A 21,250-nucleotide genomic window follows, 5' to 3' on the forward strand; every position below is an offset into this window, starting at 1 on the left:
CCCCTGGAGATGGCAGACACTAGTCAATCAGTCAATCGTACTTACTGAGCACTTACTGTGTGCCGAGCACTATACTAAGTACGTGGGAGAATACAGTAAAATGACATAGGCACATCCCCTATTCATAACAAGCTTACAGTCAAGAAGGGAAGACAGGAGCCCCATGTGGGACAGGGGCTGTGTCCAACCCGATTTGCTCATTTCCACCCAGTGCTTAGTACTGTGCCTGGCACACAGCAAGTGCTGATCACATACTGCAATTAGTACTATTAAGGTGAACTCTCTGACGTTTCTCTTTGTGTTTTCCGGGGCTCTAGCAAATCCCGTCCCAGTCCAGCAAGACCCAGTCATCTCCCTTTGGTATTGGAACCAGTCACACCTACCCGGCCGACCCCGCCTCCTTCAGCCCCCTGTCCAGTCCGGCCACCTCCTCGCCAAGTGGAAACGCCTACTCCAGTCTCGCCACCAGGACCGCGGGGTTTGGTAGGTTGGAAACCAGCCGGAACAATTCATTCATTCATTCAATAGTATTTATTGAGCGCTTACTATGTGCAGAGCACTGTACTAAGCGCTTGGGTTGAACAAGTCGGCAACAGATAGAGACAGTCCCTGCCGTTTGACGGGCTTACAGTCTAATCGGGGGAGACGGACAGACAAGAACAATGGCACTAAACAGCGTCAAGGGGAAGAACATCTCGTAAAAACAATGGCAACTAAATAGAATCAAGGCGATGTACAATTCATTAACAAAATAAATAGGGTAACGAAAATATATACAGTTGAGCAGGGAACAATTCCTTCCCGGACACACTGGGTTCTGGGCTCTTGGGTTTCTGGAGGGCTCAAATCGTGGCAGAGTTTTAGAAGAGGCTCTAACGTCGGGGGAGGTTGAACAGATCTCCAATCTGCCTTTTAGCCTGCTCTGGGCATGTGGCTTTCCAACCCTTACAGTTGCCCCTGTTAGCACATCTCTCATAATAATAATAACAATGATAATTGTGGTATTTGTTAAGCGCTTACTATGTGCCAGGCACTGTACTAAGCACTGGGGTGGATACAAGCAAATCAGGTTAGACAAAGTCCCTGTCCTATGTGGGGCTCGCACTCTCAATCCCCATTTTACAGATGAGGTAACAGAGGCACAGAGAAGTGAAGCAACTTGCCCAAGGTCACACAACAGAGTGGCAGGGCCGGGAGTAGAACCCATGACCTTCTGACTCGTAGGCCCGTGTTCTATCCACTACACCATGCTGCTTCTCTCATCCCTAATGGTAATGATGGTAATAGTAATAACAATAATTGATATTTGTTAAGCACTTACTATGTGCCAAGCACTGTACTGAGCACTGGGGTAGTTACAAGGTCAGATTGGACGCAGTCTGTGTCCCACATTCATTCATTCATTCATTCATTCAATCGTATTTATTGAGCACTTACTTGAGCACTGTGGTAAGTGCTTGGGTGAGTATGATGCAACAGTAAACAGACACATTCGCTGCCCATAGTGGTCCATTTTACAGATGAGGGAACTGGGGCACAGAGAAGTTAAGCGATTTTTTCCACAGCTGAAAAGTGGCAGAGGTCAGATTAGAACCCACGTCCTTCTGACTCCCAGGCCCGGGCTCTGTCCACTAGGCCATGCTGCCTCTCTAGTGGGGTTTGTTAGTGGGGTTTGCCAAGCACTGTACTGAACACCGGGCAGATCCAAAATAAAGAGTTCGGACCCCATCCCTGTCCCACGTGAGACTCCCAGTTCTTAGACTGGGGAGGGTGAATAGATAATTTAGCCCCATTTTTCAGATGAGGAAAGTGGGACACAAAAGTTTTGTGACTTGCCCAAAGTCACCCAGCAGGCAAGTGTCAGGGATGGGGTTAGAATCAATCCGTCAATCAGTTAATGGTATTTGTTGTGCCCTTGCTATGTGCTGGAGTAAAAACTTAAATAAATTTAAGTAAACTTAATGCACTGTACTAAACGCTTGAGAGAGTACAATACCACAGAATTAGCAGCCATATTTCCTGCCCAAAATGCGCATACAGTCTAGAGGGACTAGAACCCAAATCTCGTGACTCCCAGGCCTCTGTTCTTTCCACTACACCTCGCTCTTTCTCTAGACCTCTCCCATTGGATTTACTGTTCATATCCTACTATGACCCTCACCTTTTAACCCCAAGCAGTCCAAGGTCAATTCAAGGGGCTATAGGGAGAAACACAGGATTGATTTGGGAGAACTTTATCATGTAGCAGGAATGTTTGGGAGGGAGGTCTTTAAAAGCTGATTGAATTACTTAGCAGGATACTGAAACCAAGAATGAACAGCATTATAGAAGTTTTAGTTTAAAGGAATTTTTTTTAAAATAAGGAGGTTTTCCAAATTAAGAAAGCAGGAAAGGATATGTTCAGGGGCGGATAACAAATAATGTTTATGCCCAATTCTCCTGAGCACACGCTGTCACAACAGAGTGTAAGGCCGTGCAACAGAGCTGAGTAAAGTAGGACTGAAAGCCCCCCTAACGGAAATTGCAGTTGGCATGTGACTTTTTAAGGTTGGTATTTGAACCGCATTTCAATTGTTTAATTTAATTAGGTTTAGGAAAATTCTTTATGGAGGAGAATTCTTAGCGTTCCAGCTGCCCTCCTCCTTCACCTTAGTGGTCCCCGGCTCCTCGTGAAGGAAAGACATGACCGGCTGTGACTGAGCCAGGATGTCCTGGACCTTCAAGCTTCCCCAACTGCCAGCAAAGCAGGGTGGTCTAGTGGCTAGAGCCCTGGCCTGGGAGTCAGAGGGACTTGGGTTCTAATTGTGACTCTGCCACTCGGCTGCTGTGTGATCTTGGGCGAGTCATTTCACTTCTCTGGACCTCAGTTCCTTCCTCTGTAAAATGGAGATTAAGACTGCGAGTCCCACGTGGGACGTGGACTGCATCCAACCTGATTATCTTGTATCCACCAGCCTTGCTTATTACAGTGCGTGGCACATAGTAAACGCTTAACAAATACCATAAAAAAACCCAGCACCAAGCAAGTGTCTGTAATGAAAGTCACCCAACACAGCTCCAATTGGCTGCAACATCCCCAAATGGAAACATAAATTGGAAATTTCAGCCAGCAACATACACTGGATATCCCTTTTTTGTGAGGGGAAGCAGTGTGACCTACTGGAAAGAGCATGGACCTTGGAGTCAGAGGACCTGGATTCTAATCTCACCTCTGCCAGTTGCTGACTGTGGGACCTTGGGAACATCACTTGATTTCTCTGTACCTCGGTTTTTCCTCAACTGCAAAATGGGGATTCAGTACCAGTTCTCCCACCTATTTAGACTTTGAGCCCCATGTGGAACAGGAACTGTGTCCAAACTGATTAACTTTATCTATCCCAGTACTTAAAACCATCTGACCTAACTCACCTGTACCTACCCCAGCACTTAGAACAGTGTTTGACACAGAGTAAAAGCTTTACAAATGCCATAAAAAAGAGTTAGTAAACTTAGCGGGAACCACCGGCATTTCTTGGTGGTCTCCACTGATCCATGAGCCAAAGGGGCCTTCTTGTCCATCTCATCTTACAGCTGAAGGAGGCCAGGGGAGTGGCCAGTTCCAAGGAAGGCCATCCGAGGTCTGGTCCCAGTGGCAGAGCCAGCAGAGTGGTGACCAGCACTCCCACCAGCAAGCCAGCCAGACAGAAGTGTTCCAGGTAAGTCAAATCCCTCTTTTCCTGGAAAGACTGGATGTCCCTCTCCCAATAAACCTGCCTCCACCTGGTTGCTGGATGTGAGAGTAGGGATCCATCCTCCTGGGATCTGGGGGCAGGGATCATCCTTCTTATTTCCTGGGATCTGAGACAGGATCGTTCTCCTGGCTCCTGGGATCCGGGTTTAGGGTTCATCCTCCGGTTCCCAGGGCCTGGGGTTCGGGCTCATCCAGGCTGAGAAGGACACGGGCCTAGGGCTGAAGGACCAGGGTGTGTGTGAGGGATGGGCTGTGGGGACCCCAGGATGGGCAGGGAGGAGGAGGGGATGGGGAGATCAGGAGCAGAGATGGGGCCACCAGGGGAGTGTTCACTCACCACCTAATCGGGTCAGGTCTCTGTGTTGCGGAGGGATCCCATGGTATCTAGTCTGTGTTAGGGTCTGACTCTGCAGGAATGTCTAATAGGGCCTGGCAGAGGACATAATAGTAGTAGAAGAAGAAGGAAACTACTATTACTTGTACTAATCTTTCTTCTTCCTCTACTTCTCTTCTTCCTCCTTCTCCTTCTTCTAATACTATTTCTTCTTCTACTCTTCTACTTCAAATACTTCTCCTTCTTCTTCTCCTCCTTCCTCTTCTTCTTCTGCTACTACTGAAAAGCAGCATGGCCTAGTGGAAAGAGCCTCAAATTCCTCTCCTCCAAGTCCCTCCTTGACCCCCTCCAAGTTAGCGCTTGATAAATCTGATTGAATAAAAGAATGAATGAAAGGGCCAGAGGTTGAGGATTCTAGACCTGGCTCTACCACTTGTCTGCTGTGTGTGAGAAGTCACTTCACTTCTCCGTGTCTCACTTCCCTCATCTGTGACACAGGGATTGAGACTGTGAGCCCCATGTGAGACTGTGGGGCTGTGTCCAACTTGATTAGCTTGAATCTACCTCAACGCTAAACAAATGCCACGATTATTATTGGTAGTAGTGGGAGTCATAATAGTACTAGATGTTATCAGAATAGTCCAAGTAGTAGCCTTTTTGAGCACCCATTTAGAGCAGTGCAGTGTACTAGCCATTTGAGAGGTACCAAATCAAGAAGCGGCACATTCCCGGCCCATGAGGAGTTTATACTTTAATAGAAGAGACAGACATCAAAGTATTTACACTTTTGTGGCCAAAGCAAATAATTAAGTATACACTTATATAGATGAACAGGATGAAAGTTTTAGGCAAATGTGCATAGCTATCCTTAACTCCCAGGGACCCAAAGGTCCCAAATAGGACCAACCTCTCGGAGAGGAGGGATCTCTAACTCTCCCTGGTGGCTGTCTCCGTCACCAGGGAATGCTCCTGGGTGTGTCACTTCCCACCACTTGTCTGCCGTGTGACCTTGGGCAAGTCACATAGCTTCTCTGTGCCTCACTTACCTCTTCTGTAAAATGGGGATTAAAACTGGGAGCCCCAGGTGGGATGACCTGATTACCTTGTATCTACCCCAGTGTTTAGAACAGTGCTTGGCACATAGTAAGCGCTTAACAAATGCCATCATTATGATTTCCCCCTTTGCTCCCCGCAATGTCCTTGCCTAGGGACAGATGCCTCACCACCAGCATGGGTTCCTGGGCTCAACAGGGTTGACAGTCAGTGGTGGTAGTCGGGGAGGGAGCCGGGAGTTTGGGTGGGATGTCCGTGGTCGGTGAAGAGGCAGCAGTTCCAACCGGAGTGTGCTACCTACTTTTTGGAAGCAAAAAGTCTTGAACTGGGCCTCTCTTTTTCTATTTCCTTAGCCATCAGAAGTGATGCTTTGTGCTTCTCGAGTGATTTTTCCCTCCCCACTTCCACAAGGATCTCAAAGCACTTTGCAAACATTAAGCCTCACCCAGCCCCGTAAGGTACATAAGTGTTGTTGTCCGCATTCCACAGCTGGGTAAACTGAGGCATCCCTGAGACCAGAGACCTACTCGTGCTGGTCTGAGTCACCCCAGAAGAGTCATAAAACCCCCCATTTGCCTTCCCGTATACAGAGCCAGACTGTGGAATCGCTCCCTGGCCCTTACTCTTCTCTCCTGGAGTATTGGTTCCCTGTAGACTGTAAAGTCCTTGAGAGCAGGAATCGGGCCTCTCAACTCCCTCGTATTGAACTCTCCCACGTGCTTAGTACAGTGCTCTGCACACAGAAGCGCTTAATAGATACCACTGATTGACCCAGTAAGAGTCCAGTGAACTTACCTCCAGTCTAAACCAGCACCTCCTCTTCCTCATTCTCTTCCTCCTCCTTCACCACCTCCTCCTCCTCATGTCCCCTGTCTCCCTTCAGGAATGACTGCCCTTTTGGCCCAACCTTTTCCCTTCCTGAAGGCAGTCAATACCTAGGGCTGTATTTGCCTGCTAATGGGAATGTTCTGACAAGGAAACTATCCTCAATGGACCCAGCATGCTATTGGGTGCCTGATTAGGACAGGTTGTTCCCAAAGGCTCAAGGGACCTTCAGACCTCACCAGCTAAACCTCTGCTCAGCTAGCGGTCCAGAGCAGGCCTACACACACCAGCACACACCACAGCTCAGGAGGCTCAGGAAATAATCTGGATTTTCTTTTGATTGTTCTCTCTCTGCCAGGACATGCTACCCATGCCAGGGGACCCAACCCAGGGCACCGGCAATTACAACATCGAAGACTTCGCTGACCTGGGCATGTTCCCCCCGTTTTCTGAGTAGCTGTGGGAGACGAACCCAAATCCACACCAGGACCCGGCGCAACCCTCGCCACTGGGTTTGGGCTGGGCCACGGCCACGGGGTCTCGCCAGGGGATAACCGCGCTTAGAATTCAGTTCCTTGCATTCGAGCAGAAATCTGCGGGGCCTTTGGTGGTCCACGTGAGAGCCCGGGAGTCTACTGGGGGCTGGGGCTCTGGACCTCCAGGGTTTGGGCTGCCATGTTCTCTCTGTGTCTATCTCTCTCCTGTCTCGGTCTCTTCCTTTTCTGCGCTTCGGAAGTAAGCACTTTTGCTGGCTCTTTGACATCAGAATGTGAGCGATGTTTTAATCACAACTTTCGGGCTTTTTCATTCAATTTTAAAAACTAACCGAGGGACAGTCAGGTAGCCCCGCTCCGACGATCCAGCGAGAAGGCTGACTTTCAGTGTTCTTTCTGAGGACTGAGCAGGGGATTGTATCTCTCACCCTGCTGAACCTTTTTTTCTCAGTTGAACGATGAAAGTATCAAAACCTAAAACAGACCCGAAGCCCCTTTGCCCCACTGAGACCATGCTGGTGAGTGTAGTGGGGGGTGGTGGGGGGCACAGACGTAGTCCTTGCGTGTAACGTGTGCTGTGTGTCGTGACAGTCCCGTCCTGGTAGAGTCATTGTAACCTAGTGTCCGTGCTGTGAGCCCGAGGGTTTGGGAAGGAGAAGAGGGGTTTATTGAGGAACTCCGAGGTGGCATATTCTACGTCACCCAGCCCAGAAATCACACGACCTGGATATTTCGCGTTCAAGGGGATGGAAGTCGCATTTTCCCAATTCCCTAGTGGCAGTGTGCTAAGGATTAGCAGATGAGGATTCAAAGGAGTGAATCCTCAGTGGGTTGGGGGAGAGCATTGTGATAGACTAAGGAGCCTATTTATCCCTGAAGATGTTTGATGCAGGCTCCAGCCAGACACCCTGGAACATCTTCACCATCACTTTTACCCCCCGTGCCCCTGATTGGCTTCTGGCCATTTCTCATCTGCATTCCTCCACTTAGTCAATCGTATTTATTGAGCATTTGATGTATTCAGACCACTGTACTAAGCGCTCAGCAGAGTACAATTTAACAATAAACAGGCATGCTCCCTGCCCATGACGAATTTAAAGCTTAGAAAGGGAGAGTGGTCCTTCTCTGTGATCCCGTTGTCCGTATCCGGTGCTCAGATCCGGGAGCGCTGTGTCTGATGCCCGGGGCATCTCCAGGGGATCTGGTTCATAAGCAGCATGGTAAAGTGGATAGAGCACAGGCTTGAGAGTCAGAAGATCATGGATTCTAATCCCTGCTCCGCCACTTGTCTGCTGTGAGCCCTTGTGCAAGTCTCTTTGCTTCTCTGTGGCTCAGTGACCTCACCTGGAAAATAGGGATTGAGACTGTGAGCCCCACGTAGGACAGGGGCTATGTCCAACCCAATTTCCTTATATCCACCCCAGCTCTTAGAAGAGTGCCTGGCACATAGTAAGCGCTTAACAAATACCATCATTATTAAGTCAGGAAGCTCTTAACTGCATTCCTGAACTCCGCGTCAGCATGATTCTAAGTGTGTGAGACCCCAGGGTGAGGCCCCTCAACGGGGACATTTGAAGGTCATGTCAATCAATCAATGGTATTTATTAAGCATTTTCTATGTGCAGAGCATTTCCATCATCAGAAGGAGGAGGGAGTAGATCTGATCCTAGCAGGGGTCTTGTGTGGCCTCAACCATCTGGCCTGGGAGTCAGAAGGACCTGGGTTCTAATCTCTGTTCCTCCAGTTGCTGTGTGACCCAAGGCAAGTCACTTCACTTTTCTGAGCCTCGGTTTCCTCATCTGTAAAAGGAGGATTAAGACTGTGAACCCCATGTGGAACATGGACCGTGTGCAACCCTGTTCAACCCCAGCGCTTAGAACAGAGCCTGGCACTTAGAAAGCTCTTAGCAAGTACCATTTAAAAAAAAAAGTGACCACAACCAACAGCCGTCAAACCCAATCCTTAAAATCTACCCGATACCTCACCCACCCTGCAGGAATTTGGTGGTGGTTGCTTTTGAAATGGAAGGATTTCCCATTCATTCGTTCATTCATTCAGTCGTATTTATTGAGTGCTTACTGTGGGCAGAGCATTGTACTAAGCACTTGGGAGAGTATATAAATAAGAGTAAATAAGAATAAACAGACACATTCCCTGTCCACAACGAGCTTACAGTCTAGAGTGCCGAATGACTTCTCCCATGCTCTCCCAATCCCCATCCTGCTACATTCTTTGTTCCCTGCAATCAGGCTGTTCTTCCAGAATCAGACCAGAGTTTCTCGGGCAAGACCAAGGAGAGAATGCTGGAGTCCACTCTGGGTGAGCAACCGTCTCTCTCTGCCTCACTTCTGGCCAATGCTGAAATATGGAAAAAATCATGGGCCCCCAGAACCACTCCCTCCAGGAGCCAGCTTGGAAGCCTCACTCCTGCCCCGCTCCCCAAGAGTAGCTGAATGATCCCTCTGGCATTCTGCCTCCTGGAAGGCTCTGCAGACCCCAATTATTGATGACTGGTGAGGCCCTGTCCTCGACCCAGATTCTTCGCTGTTGTCCCATTGGGCACAGGACAACCGACCCCTATCGAGGGAGAAGTGCCCGGGGAGAAGGTATCGGGAGAGATGCCAGACTGGAGTAGACTCAGCTCATCCCGGTCAAGGCGGCAGAGGAGCTGAAGCCCCACACACTTTGGAATCCCAAGATCCAAGTGGGATTTGGGCAAGGGCTTCTGGTGTCAATCCCGGATCATTGCATTAAAAAATCCCCATCAGAAATCAGGCTCTCCCATCTCACTGTGAGAACTGCACTGAATTCACTCTAATAGCTTGTCGATGTTGTCTCCGTGAAGAGATAATTGTACTTGACATTTCATTCATTCATATGATCATATTTATTGAGCGTTTACTGTGTGCAGAGCACTGTACTAAGTGTCTGGGAGAGTTTGAAAGAACTCCCCCAGTAGCCTGTGGATGTTGCCTCCCTGAAGAGATAATTGTGCTTGACATTTCATTCATTCATGCAATCATTCATTCAATCGTATTTGAGTGCTTGCTGTGTGCAGAGCACTGTGCTAAGTGCTTGGAGAGTACACTAGGACCATATAACAGACGCATTCCTCACCCACAACGAGCTTGCAGGGAAGAAGGGGAGGGATCATCTTACTGTGAGAACAAACCCTCCCACCCCCCTACCCCCAGTGGCTTATGGATATTGGTTTCCTGAAGAGGTAATTGTGTTTGAAATTTGCAATGCAGTCTGTGCTTTCTTACCTGCAAATGGGGGTGTCTACGAAACAGAACTAGCAGACCGCTGAGAGAAAGGAGGTGTAGGATCTCGGGGTGGGTGGGTTTCAGGGAGTGTAGGTCCTTATATAGAATGTCCTGGAGCAGGACCCATCAGTCATTCCGTTAGTCGATTGTATTTACTGAGCATTTACTGTGTGGAGAGCACCATACTAAGCCCGTGGAAGAGCCTTCTCTTATGCTGTCAAGTTGTTTCCGACCCGTAGCGACTCCATGGACACATCTCTCCCAGAGTGCCCCACCTCCTTCGGCAGTCGTTCTGGTAGTGGATCCATAGAGTTTTCTTGGGAAAAAATATGGAAATGGTTTACTGTTGCCTTTTCGAGTCTCCACCCTCCACTCCTTCCTGCTATGCTGCTGCCCAGCGCAGGTGAGTTTTGGCTTGTAGCAGATTGCCTTCCACTTGCTAGCCACTTCCCAAGCCAGGAATAGAATGGGTAGGTCTCTGCTTGACTCTCTCTCCCATAGCTGAGACTCGTAGAGGACTGGAAACTCTTCAGGTGCCATCCCGAGAGGGGTTTGGAAGGGTACACTATAACAGTACAACTGACACATTCCCTACCTCCAGCAAGCTTACAGTCTAGAGGAGAAGGAAAATCCCCTTCAGAGTTGCCCCTCCCCTCCTCGTAGCCCCCATTTCTCCTGGATCTCCCGGGGATCCACAGAGAAAAGACCAACTAAAGGCAGTCAAACTGGGCCCCTCTTTTGCCAAGGCCAGCATATTTCCCTGAGACAGGTTTCCGTGGGCTGCCAAGCTTAACCTGAGGAGTGGGGAAGGCACAGTCGGTCGGTAACATTTTTGAGCACTTACTGGGTGGAGACCACTGTACTAAGCGCTTGGGAGAGTACATTCTACTGACACATGGAAGAGAAATCCCTGCCGGAAATGAAGATCCATTTTAGGCCTTCTCCCTCACCAAACCCAACTGAGTGACTCCCAGACCCCGACTAGACTGTAAGCTCACTGTGGGCAGGGGATACAGGAGTGTGTCTGCTAATTGTGTTGCATTGTCCTCTCCCCAGCGCTTAGTTCAGGGCTCTGCACATAGTAAGCACTCTATAAATACCACGGATTGAACTCTATTGTACTCTTCCAAGAGCTTAGTACAGGGCTCAGCCCATAGTAAGCCCTCAATAAATATCATGGATTAATTGATTGAACGCAGTTGCATTGTAGTCTCCCAAGTGCTTAGTACAGTACTCTGCACACTGTAAGCGCTTAATCAATGCCATTGATTGACTGACAGACAAGGAGTGGAATGGACAGATCAGGTTTCAGCCTGGTAGTGGGATTTTTGAAAATGAGGGAGCATTCTTTATATGTCTATTCTCCGTCGGCCCTTCTGGGCACCACAGGGCACCACAGTCCGAGAAAGGAGATTCAGAAACACTGAGCCCAGGAAATCCACATCCCGGATAATCCATTCTTGAGGTTATCGGTTGTCGCTAACCAAGTCATAGAGAAATAAAGCACTTTTGGCAGCTCTGCAGGGAAAGCCCAGACCATCATGCGTGGTGTGGGGGGCCAGGGCAGAGAACACCCGTCCCCCTTGATTTCCTCCCAAAGCCAGGAGCGAATCGGGCTCCGTCAGAGATTCCTGCGCCTGAGGACTGCTTTGAGCGGTCAGAGAAGCGAGCCCATTTCCTAGCCGCTTTGGACTATTGCCTCCTGAAGCAGGTTTGCGGTTTAGCCCATCATAGCTGCGGTCTCAGAAATATCCCAGAAGCCCTTGGATGGGGAAGCCCAGCAGGGCCGACGGGTCGGAGACAACTCTCCGCCCTTTCGGCCAGTGTCAGGCAGGGGTCCGGTGGGAGATTCTGGGGGTGTTTTTGCAAACGTTGCTTTTTAACTTCCAGTGGTTTCGGGTGCGAGGTTGCCCAGGACTGGTCTCTCTCTAAGTGGGTGGCTGCCTTGCTGAGGATGAACTCGCCACTGCCCTCCTCCCTTGCCTGGGTCATGCCACCATTCCTGTTTTTTTTATGGTATCTGTTAAGCACTTACTATGTGCCAGGCGCTGTACTAAGCGCTGGGGTAGACAAGCTAACCATGTTGGACACGGTCCGGCTGCTCTTGGGGGTCGGTTCGGTTTGAAGGGATTTCAGGGCACTTGTCTCTAAGCCTCAAATCGCAGGTCTCCCGGTCGGCCGGGGGCCAGACCGGTCACAGACCTGTCGTCTGGCTTTTGGCTCTGATAAAATCCCAGATGCCTTGGGGCTGGCATCCACCGCAGGCCCGGTCCTCGGGCGCCTCCTCATTCAGCTCTTCATATGGATGTGAATTGTGCCGTGGAGAAAATGTATTTTGTACTTCCTGGATGTTCTATATTTATGACTAACGATGATCGAGAACCAGTTGTGTGGATGTAGGACTAATAATTGCCTTTTTAAATTTCATTGCAATAAAAACGTCATTGGCTGTCGCGAGTGGTTGCCATTGTTGGAGGGTCCGGGATTGGGAGGGATGGGGGACCTCAGGGGTTCAGTCTGCCGGCAGCAATGTCTCCCCCTCCCTTCCACGTCACCCTGACTTGCTCCCTTTGCTCTTTCCCCGCCCCACAGCACTTATGTGTGTGTGTATATATATATATATGTCATTTTATTTATTTCTACTGATGTCTGTTTACTTATATTGGTATCTGTCTCCACCCTTTAGACTATGAGCCCTTTATTGCTATATTGTACTTTCCCAAGTGCTTAGTACAGTGCCCTGCACACGGTAAGCACTCAATAAATATGAATGAATGAATGAATGAATGAACAGACTGAGGCAGCAGCCCCAGCCAGGCAGACTTCACCTTGGACCGCTCCGTCTACCGAGAGGAAAGGGGGAATCTTCTCCATCCGTGACTCCCCAGTAAGTTGGCCAGTGAGGGCATTCCCCTATATTAGTAGCTCCCATCTCCCCAGCGGCGGGTTACATCTTCAGGCAGAGGGAGGACTGGTTCTCCAGCTGTCCCCCTGTCCCCAAGGACAGAGTTTGTTTTAATTGCATCAGGAGCGATTCAGGTTAGACTTGGAGTAAAGAACCACTGACCTTGGAGTTTTCGGACCTGAATGGATTTTCTGGAGTGATTTGGAGTCCCTTCCCTGGGAGCCTTTGGGATGGTGAGGGGAAGAAAAGCACCTGAACATGGTCTCCAGCCCTGATCTTGGATTGGTTGATCGGGTCCTTCCTAGGCAGTTCTGGGAATAATCATAATCATTATGGTATTTGTTAAGTGCTTATTGTGTGCCAAGGACTCTTCTAAGCATGGGGTAGATACAAAGTGATTAGGTTGTCTCATGAAGAAGAAGTTGAGGGTGGTAGTGATATTTATTGAGTCCCCGCTGGGTGCAATAAATTTACCAGTCGGTTGGTCAGTCAGTCATATTTACTGAGCGCTTACTGTGTGTAGAGCACTTGGGAGAATACAATAGAACACCGTAGCAGACACATTCCCTTTCCACAGTAAGCTTACAGTCTAGAGGGGGAGGCAGACATCAATATAAATAAATAAAATTACATTTATGAACATAAGTGCTGTGGGGCTGGGAAGGTGGGGGATGAAAAAAGGGAGCAGAAGGGAGTGGGAGAAGAGGAAAGGAGGGCTTAGTTAGGGAAAGTCTCTTGGAGGAGATATGCTTTCAATAAGGCTTTGAAGATAGGGAGAGTAATTATCTGTGGGATATGAAGAAGGGGGTTGTTTAATAAGTTGCTTAGGAAAATACAACAGAAGATTATGTTCCTGGTCCACAAGGACAGAGACAGGTTTGGAAGTATTTACAAAATCAATAGTCCAAATAAGTGATTGACTGCACAAATGGTTAAACATGTATACATACACCAGTGCCGATAAAGGGACAAATAAATAGGTAAGATCTAGAGCGGTGCTTGTTATCTGGGACTGAAAGCAAGCCGTAAGCTTGGAATGGTTAGGGAATGTGACTGTCATATTGCAATCTCCCAAGTGCTTGGAACAGTGTTCTGCACACAGAAAGCACTCAATAAATACCATTGATTGATGTGACACAAGAGGTCGAGAACTGATCTGGAAAACCTCTTTGGAGGATGTGGGAGTGCTTTGGGGAGAGTTACGGTCTGTCAGATGTGGGTTGGAGAAAATGAGTTCAGAGCCAAGGAAACAGCATGAGCAAGGGATGTGGGCTGGAGAGTCAAAAAACAAAGCGCAGGTTGGTGGTTGCCTTGGGAGGAAGGAAGAAAGCGAGCTGGGAACAGTGAAAAGAGATGATATATCAAACAGGGAAATCATCAGAGACCCTCAAAGCCAAATATGACAGGTCTTAATGCAGTGGGAAATGGGAAGTTAATAGAGAGATGTGGGCTAAGTGATGCTCTAATACATTTGTTCATTCATTTGTATTTTTTGAGGGCTTGCTGTGTGCAAAGCCCTGTACTAAGCACTTGGGAGAGTACAAGAAGCTGATCCGCTCAGCAGTGTATATTATAAATGGGATGTGGGGTGAGGGGGAGAGTGTGTGTATATGTGTATTGGTGATGGTGCGGGAGAGGGAGGTTCAGTCTGCCACAATAAATGCTATAGACAGTAATAATAATAATAATAATGATGATTATGATATTTCTTAAGCACTTGCAGTGCCAGGCACTGTACTAAGCACTGGGGTGGATACAAGCAAATCATGTTGGACACAGTCCCTGTCCCATGTGGGGCTCACAGCCTCAATCCCCATTTTAAGATGAGCTAACTGAGTCACAGAAAGTGAAGTGACTTGCCCAAGTTCACACAGCAGGCAAGTTGCAGAGTCTGGATTAGAACCCATGCCTTCTGACTCTCAGGCCTGTGCTCTCTCCACTATGCCATGCTGCTTCCCACAGTAATGTAATTCATCTAGAGTATAAGTTCTTTATGGGCATGGAAGGGGTCTTTCATAGTGTCCTCTCCCAAATGCTGAGTGCAGTGCTCTGCACACGGTAAGCGCTCAATAAATCCGATTGGTTGATTGATTGATTGATTGAAATGCTGCTATTACTAAGACTACCAGGAAGCAGCCAGTCACAGTACAGCAAGAACATGGACCAGAGTGGTAGCCATTTGGGTGCAGAGGAATGGGTGGATCTTGGAAAATATCGGGTAGACTGTAGACTTGTAGATTCTAGACTCCAGACTGCAAGCTTGTCATGGTCAGGGAACATCTCTGCTAATGCTATTGTATTGTCCTCTCCCAAGCGCTTAGTACAGTGCTGTGCACATAGTAAGCGCTCAATGAATTTGATTGAAACTGGGAAACTGTCAGGTTGGGACAGTCAAACAACATGTGAGAGGGCTAGGAAAGGGTCCTTGGGAAGCGGGTTATTGTTGCCTTTTGGGGAACAGGAACAGGGTTGACGTGTTAGGTGGAGGGCCGTGGCCAACAGGTGGGAATAATAATAAGAATAATAATCCTGGTATCTGTTCATTCATTCATTCAGTCGTACTTATTGAGTGCTTACCGTGTGCAGAGCACTGTAATAAGCGCTTGGGAAAGTATAATACAACAATAAACAGTGATATTCCCTGCCCATAACAAGCTCACAGTCTAGATGAGGGGGAGACAGACATCAGTATAAATGAATAAAATGACAGCTATGTACATAAGTGCTTTGAGGTTGGGATGGGGGAAGAACAAAGGGAGCAAGTCAAGATGATGCAGAAGGGAATGGGAGATGAGGAAAAGTGGGGCTTAGTCTGGGAAGGCATCTTGGAGGAGATGTGCCTTCGATAAGATTTGAAGTGGGGGAGAGTGGTTGTCTGTTGGATTAGAGGAGGGAGGGTTTTCCAGGCCAGATGCAGGACACAGGCCAGGCATTTTCGGCGAGAAAGGTGAGATGGAGGCACAGGGAGAAGGTTAGCAACAGAGAAGCGAAGTGTGCAGGCTGGGATGTAGGAGAGAAGCAGGGGACAGCAGGAGGGGGCGAGGTGATTGAGTGCTTGAAGGCAATGGTGAGGAGTTTTTGTTTGATATGGAGGTGGATGGGCAACCACTGGAGACTTTTGAGGAGCGGAGTGTCATGTCCTGAAAGCTTTTGTGGAAAGATGATCCAGGCAGAGGAATGACTGGAGTGGGGAGAGACACGAGGTTAGGAGGTAACAAGGAGGCCGAGGCAGTAATCTAGGTGGGAGTCCTTCTGACTCCAAGGCCCTTGCTCTATCCTTTAGACCATGCTGTAGCAGAATCATGACTGTCCTGCAAGTCTCCTTTTCTCAGCATGGCGTAATGGATAGAGCATGGGCCTGGGAGTCAGAAGGTCATGGGTTCTAATCCCGTCTCTGCCATTTGTCTGCTTTGTGACCTCGGGCAATTCACTTCTCTGGGCCTCAGTTCCCTCATTTGGAAAATGGGGTTGAGACCAAGAGCCCCACATGGCACAGGGACTGTGTTCAACCCGATTTGCTTGTATCCACCCCAGCGCTTAGGATAGTGCCTGGCACATAGTAAGCGCTTAACAGATACCACAATTATTATTATTGTTACAGTGCTCTGCACACAGTAAGCGCTTAATAAATATGATTGATTGAATGAATGAATCTCTGCTCTAGCTCCCCTGAGGCTCCACAACCACAGCGATGGACCAGGATATGAGCATGGGACAAGTGGGAGGGTGGCAGGACCATAAACATGTGGGATAAACTTGTTGTGGTCAGAGAATGTGTTTATTGTTGTATCGTACTGTCCCACACACTTAGTACAGCGCTCCGTGCATGGGAAGTGTTCAATAAATACAACAGAATGAACGCAGTTGACTTGCCCTCAGCATAAAGTGTCTTTTCTAGTCTCCAGATCCAGCCTTCCTGTCTGCGTCAGACTAGAGGTAGGTGCCTCTCTCCTCCCCTTCCCCTGTCACATTCCCCCCAACCTCACCCCAGCCCCTCTGGGTCTCCCTTGTGGTCACTGCTTCTTCTTACTGGCCTGACCCCGGGCCAGTTGGGATTAGGCTTATAATAATAACAATAATGATAATTGTGGTATTTGTTAAGCACTTACTATGTGCTAAACCCTGGACTAGATACAAAATAACCAGGGTGGATGCAGTCCCACATGATGCTCACAGCTTTAATCCCCATTTTACAGATCCAGAGAAGGGAAGTGAGTTGACCAAGGTGACACAGCAGCCAAGTGGCAGAATCAGGATTAGAACCCAGATCCTTCCGGCTTCCAGGTCAGTACTCTATCCACTAGGCAACACTGCTTCTTCAGTGCTAATGCCGGTCAACCAGGATGGACCAACAGCTAGCTAGACAAGAGAGGAGATGGAGAAGCTCCCACTGCTCTATGTAACAATAACAACAACAATAATAATAATAGTGATAATTGTGGTATTGGTTAAGCACTTACTATATAACAAGCACTGTACTAAATGCTGGGGGAGATACAAATTAATCAAGTCAAATACAGTCCCTGACCCCCATTAGGCTCCTAGTCTGAGCAGAAGGGAAAACAGATATTTCAACCCCATTTTGTAGACGAGGAAACTGAAGCGCAGAGAAGTTAAGTGGCTCGCCCAGGGTCACACAACAGGTAAGTAGAGGAGCTGGAATTAAAGCCCAGGTCCTCCGATGTTCAGGCCTGCCCTCTTTCCGCCAGGCTAGACTGCTTCTCAGTTGTGGGATTATAGCCGGGGGAGAAGAAATTATCAATTGGGGAGGCCTCCTAGAGGAGATGTGACTTCAGAAGGGCTTTGAGGAGGAGAAAAGCTTTGGTCTGTTGGATTGAAGGAGGAGAGAGATCCAGACAAGAGGAAGGGTGTGAACAAGGTGTAAGAGGCAGGAGAACCAAGAAAGGATATAGTGAATAAATTAACTTGAGGAACAAAGAGTGAGAGCTGGATTGAAGTGGGAGAAAAGAGTAAGTCAGTAAAAGCCAGAGCACTGATGGAGTGCCTTGATGCTGAAAGTCAAGAATTTCTGCTTGATGCAGAGAAGGATGGGCAATGAGTAGAGGTTTGTGAGGAGTAGGGAGATGCCTGTAGAACTAAATTTTAGGAAAATGATCCAGGCAGCAGAGGGAAGTGTGTGTGGCATAATGGAAAGAGCATGAACCTGAGAGTTGTGTCCTAGGTTCTAATCCTGGCTCCGCCATTTGTTTGCTGTCTGACCCAGAGCAAGTTGCTTATCTACTCTATGCCTCAATTCCCTCACCTGGAAAATGGGGATTAAAACTATGAGCCCCATGTGAGACTCAGACTACACTGAACCTGATTAGCTTGTATCTACCCCACTGCCTGACACATAGTTAAGTGCTTAACAAATTATTAAAAGAAAAAAAGTGTGGACTGGAGAAAGGAGAGACTGGGAGCAGGGAAGCCCTTGGAGATTTTCTCACAGAAAAACTGAGATTTGACCACAGATTGAGAATGAGGTCGAACGAGAGGTAGGAGTCAAGGATGATGCCATAACTCTGGGTTTCAGAGATGGGGAGAATGGTAGTGTTATTAACTGTGATGGGAAAGTAAGGAGGAGGAGAATTTGGGAAGAAAGATGAGTTCAGTTTTTAGACATATTGTGAGTGAAGTGTCAGCCGGACATCCAGGCTAGAGCTCCAGGATAAACAGCATTGCCTAGTGGCTAGTGCCCGAGCCTAGGAGTAAAAAGGACCAGGGTTCTAATCCCGGGACTGCCACTTTCCCGATGTGTGACTTTGGGCAATCACTTCACTTCTCTGCACCTCAGTTCCCTCATCTATAAAACAGGGATTGAGACTGTGAGTCCCACGTGGGACAGGGACTGTGACCATTTTGATTTGTTTGTATCCAACTCAGCGCTTAGTAAGGTGCCTGGCATATAGTAAAAGCTAAAAAAACCCCTCACCTTTTGTATTATCATTATTATTGTTATTAAGAACTAATTTAAAATCATAGCAGAAGTGAAAGGTCAGGGTTAACAAGGTAGATTGGGGAAGCGTCCATGTTAGAGGAAATAGTTGAAGCTATAAGCCCATGCTCTATCCACTAAGCCATGCTGTTTAAAGCTGCTACCTCCTAGCCCCTCTGCAAGTTCATTTGCCCCTTTCCACAGAACGTAGTCCTGGCAGGGTGACAGGCCGGGCAAGCCTGGGGGAGATGAAGAGCTGGAAAGGAGGGGTAGAATCAGGCCCCCCGGGATACAGGGATTCAGGAAGCTAGTCCGGTCTCCCGGCAGAGCTTGACGACCAGCGGGCCTGAATTCACGGGGTTCCCGTAACCCGATTCATGCCTTTTCTGTAATGTTTTGGTTTCCTTGAGTCATTTCCTTTGGAAAAGTGTTTCAAACCACAATTGTTTTCCGCTTTCCTCAACTTTGAAAATTTTCACCTCACATCTTCCCCTAAACTGGGAAGTCCTAGCAAACTTTCGGAGTTCTGGCGCTCCTCCTGCTGACACAAGCAGGTGTCCCTGCTGGGTGGTCGGGAAAGGCCGGGGGTAGGGGTGGGGGGGAATGACGAGGACAGTGGTGATGGCAGGGGGTGGGAGGATTCCCAGCCTGTTCTCTCCCCGTCAGCGTGGAGTTGGGCCCTGAGAGATGCTCTCCTCGCTGACCCCTCTGCTGACCGCCGTGCTGGGCTTTGTCTAGGTTCCCACCAAGACTTTGCATCTTGAGAAACAGAGGCCCTTCCTCCCCTCAGTCATCTTGGAATCCACCCCAAGACCACCTTCTTGACTTTAAAGCTCTTTGTGGGTAGGGAACATCTCTGTTATATTGTACATTCCCAAGCCAGTCAATGAGTCAGTCAGTCGTATATATTGAGCGCTTACTGTGTGCACAGCATTGTACTAAGTGGTTGGGAGAGTACAATAGAGCAATACAACAGATGCATTCCCCATCCACATCGAGTTTATGGGTCAAGAGGGGGAGAAAGACATTAATATAAAGAAATAAATTATGGATATGGACGTAAGTGTTGTGGGGCTGGGATGAATTAAGGGAGCAAATCAGGGTGAAGCCACAAGGAGTTGAAGAAAAGGAAGAGAGGGCTTAGTCAGGGAAGACCTCTTGGAGGAGATGCATATTCAGTAAGGCTTTGAAGTGGGGGGGAGAGCAATTGTCCATCAGATATGAAGAGGGAGGGTGTTTCAGGCCAGAGGCAGAACGTGGGTGAGAGGTCAGCGGCGAGATGGAGGAACCGTGAGAAGGTCGACATTAGAGGAGAGAAGTGTGTTGCCTGGGTTGTAGTAGGAGAGTAATGAGGTGAGGTAGGAGTGCTTAGTAGTTAGTACGTAGCACATTGAGCACAGCAAGCACTCAATAAATACAATTGATGGATCACTCCATGGAAGAATGGAGATGAGGTATGGGGAGAGTCACCCAAGCAGGACGGAGGAGCCAGGGAGAGAGGTGGTGCTTAGGCTTTGGTGAGAACCCTGCAGTTTTAGCGGAGTTCCCTTTGTCCCAGAAAGATGGAGAAAGAAGGGGGTTCCTACTCCTGCTGCAGTCTCGGGGCTTTCAGGAAGAACGCTGCCGAACCAAAGCAGATTAACAACCTGGACCGGCAATTCCTTTTCCAAATACAAGTTGTTTAAACAGCATAAACATTCCCCGATTATTCCTCTGCAGGGCCCTAGTGAAAAGAACACAGGACTGGTCAGGAGGAAACAAGGGATCGAGGGGCAGGTCCACCTCAGGCCTACTGGGTGACCTTGGGGGAATCGCTTCACCCCTTAGGTCGCAGTTCCTCATCTGTAAAAGTAGGCCAAGGTACATTTGTCAGTCCCAAGTCGGGACTGACAAATATATATATATTTCTCAAGTACTTACTATGTTCCAGGCACTGTTCTAAGAGCTGGAGTAGATACAAAGTAATCAGGTTGGACACAGTCCAAATCCCACATGGGGTTTACAGACTTAATCCCCATTTTACAGGTGAAGTAACTGAGGCATAAAGATGTGAAGTGATTTGCCCAAGGTCCCGCAGCAGACAAGTGGTGGAGCCGGGATTAGAATCCCGATCCTTCGGGCTCATAGGCCTGTGCTCTCTCTACTAGGCCACACTGCTTTGTCAGGTCTCCTAGCCTGGTGTCTCCCCTCACTCTTTAGCAGTCAATCAATCAGTTGTATTTATTGAGTGCTTATGGTGTGCAGAGCACTGTACTAAACGCTTGGGAAAGTATAACAGTTGGTAGACATATTTCCAGTCCCAAATAAGCTTACAGTATAGAAGGGGAGATGAATGTTAATATAAATTAATAAATTACAAAAGTGCACATAAGTGTGTACATAGTAAGTGCTTTTTAAATGTCATTATTCTTATTATTGTCACAATTATTATTGTATTTGTTAAGCACTATGTGCCCAGCACTGTTCTAAGCATTGGGGTCGACACAAGTCAATCACAAGTCGTTGTGACACAAGTCAGTGAGACAAGCCGAGTGGCCTGGTGGATAGACCACAGGCCCAAGAGTCAGAAGGACCTGGGTTCTAAACCTGGCTCTGACACTTGTCTGCTGTGTGACCTTGTGTGAGTCACTTCACTTCTCTGGGCCTCAGTGACATCTGTAAAATGGGGATTGAGACTGTAAGTCCATGTGGGACAGGGACTGTGTCCA

The 21,250-nt window shown here is 48.2% G+C and overlaps 1 protein-coding gene across 3 annotated transcripts in view; it reads left to right on the top strand.

The window, feature by feature from the left end:
* The window catches only part of ARNT2 (aryl hydrocarbon receptor nuclear translocator 2), a 222,506-nt gene extending 214,776 nt beyond the window's left edge, over positions 1–7,730 (top strand). For 2 of the 3 annotated variants that reach the window (XM_039912280.1, XM_039912281.1), the window contains 4 exons: positions 318–483; positions 3,571–3,695; positions 5,471–5,575; positions 6,301–7,730. In XM_039912280.1, coding sequence (XP_039768214.1) covers positions 318–483; positions 3,571–3,695; positions 5,471–5,575; positions 6,301–6,399 — 495 coding nt within the window. In that variant the 3' untranslated portion in view covers positions 6,400–7,730. The remainder of the gene's footprint in view (positions 1–317; positions 484–3,570; positions 3,696–5,470; positions 5,576–6,300) is intronic. The other variant, XM_029066286.2, reaches the window with a different exon arrangement.
* Positions 7,731–21,250: the final 13,520 nt, after the last annotated feature.

The sequence above is a fragment of the Ornithorhynchus anatinus genome, chromosome 5 (assembly GCF_004115215.2).
Source record: "Ornithorhynchus anatinus isolate Pmale09 chromosome 5, mOrnAna1.pri.v4, whole genome shotgun sequence".
Taxonomy (NCBI): domain Eukaryota; kingdom Metazoa; phylum Chordata; class Mammalia; order Monotremata; family Ornithorhynchidae; genus Ornithorhynchus; species Ornithorhynchus anatinus.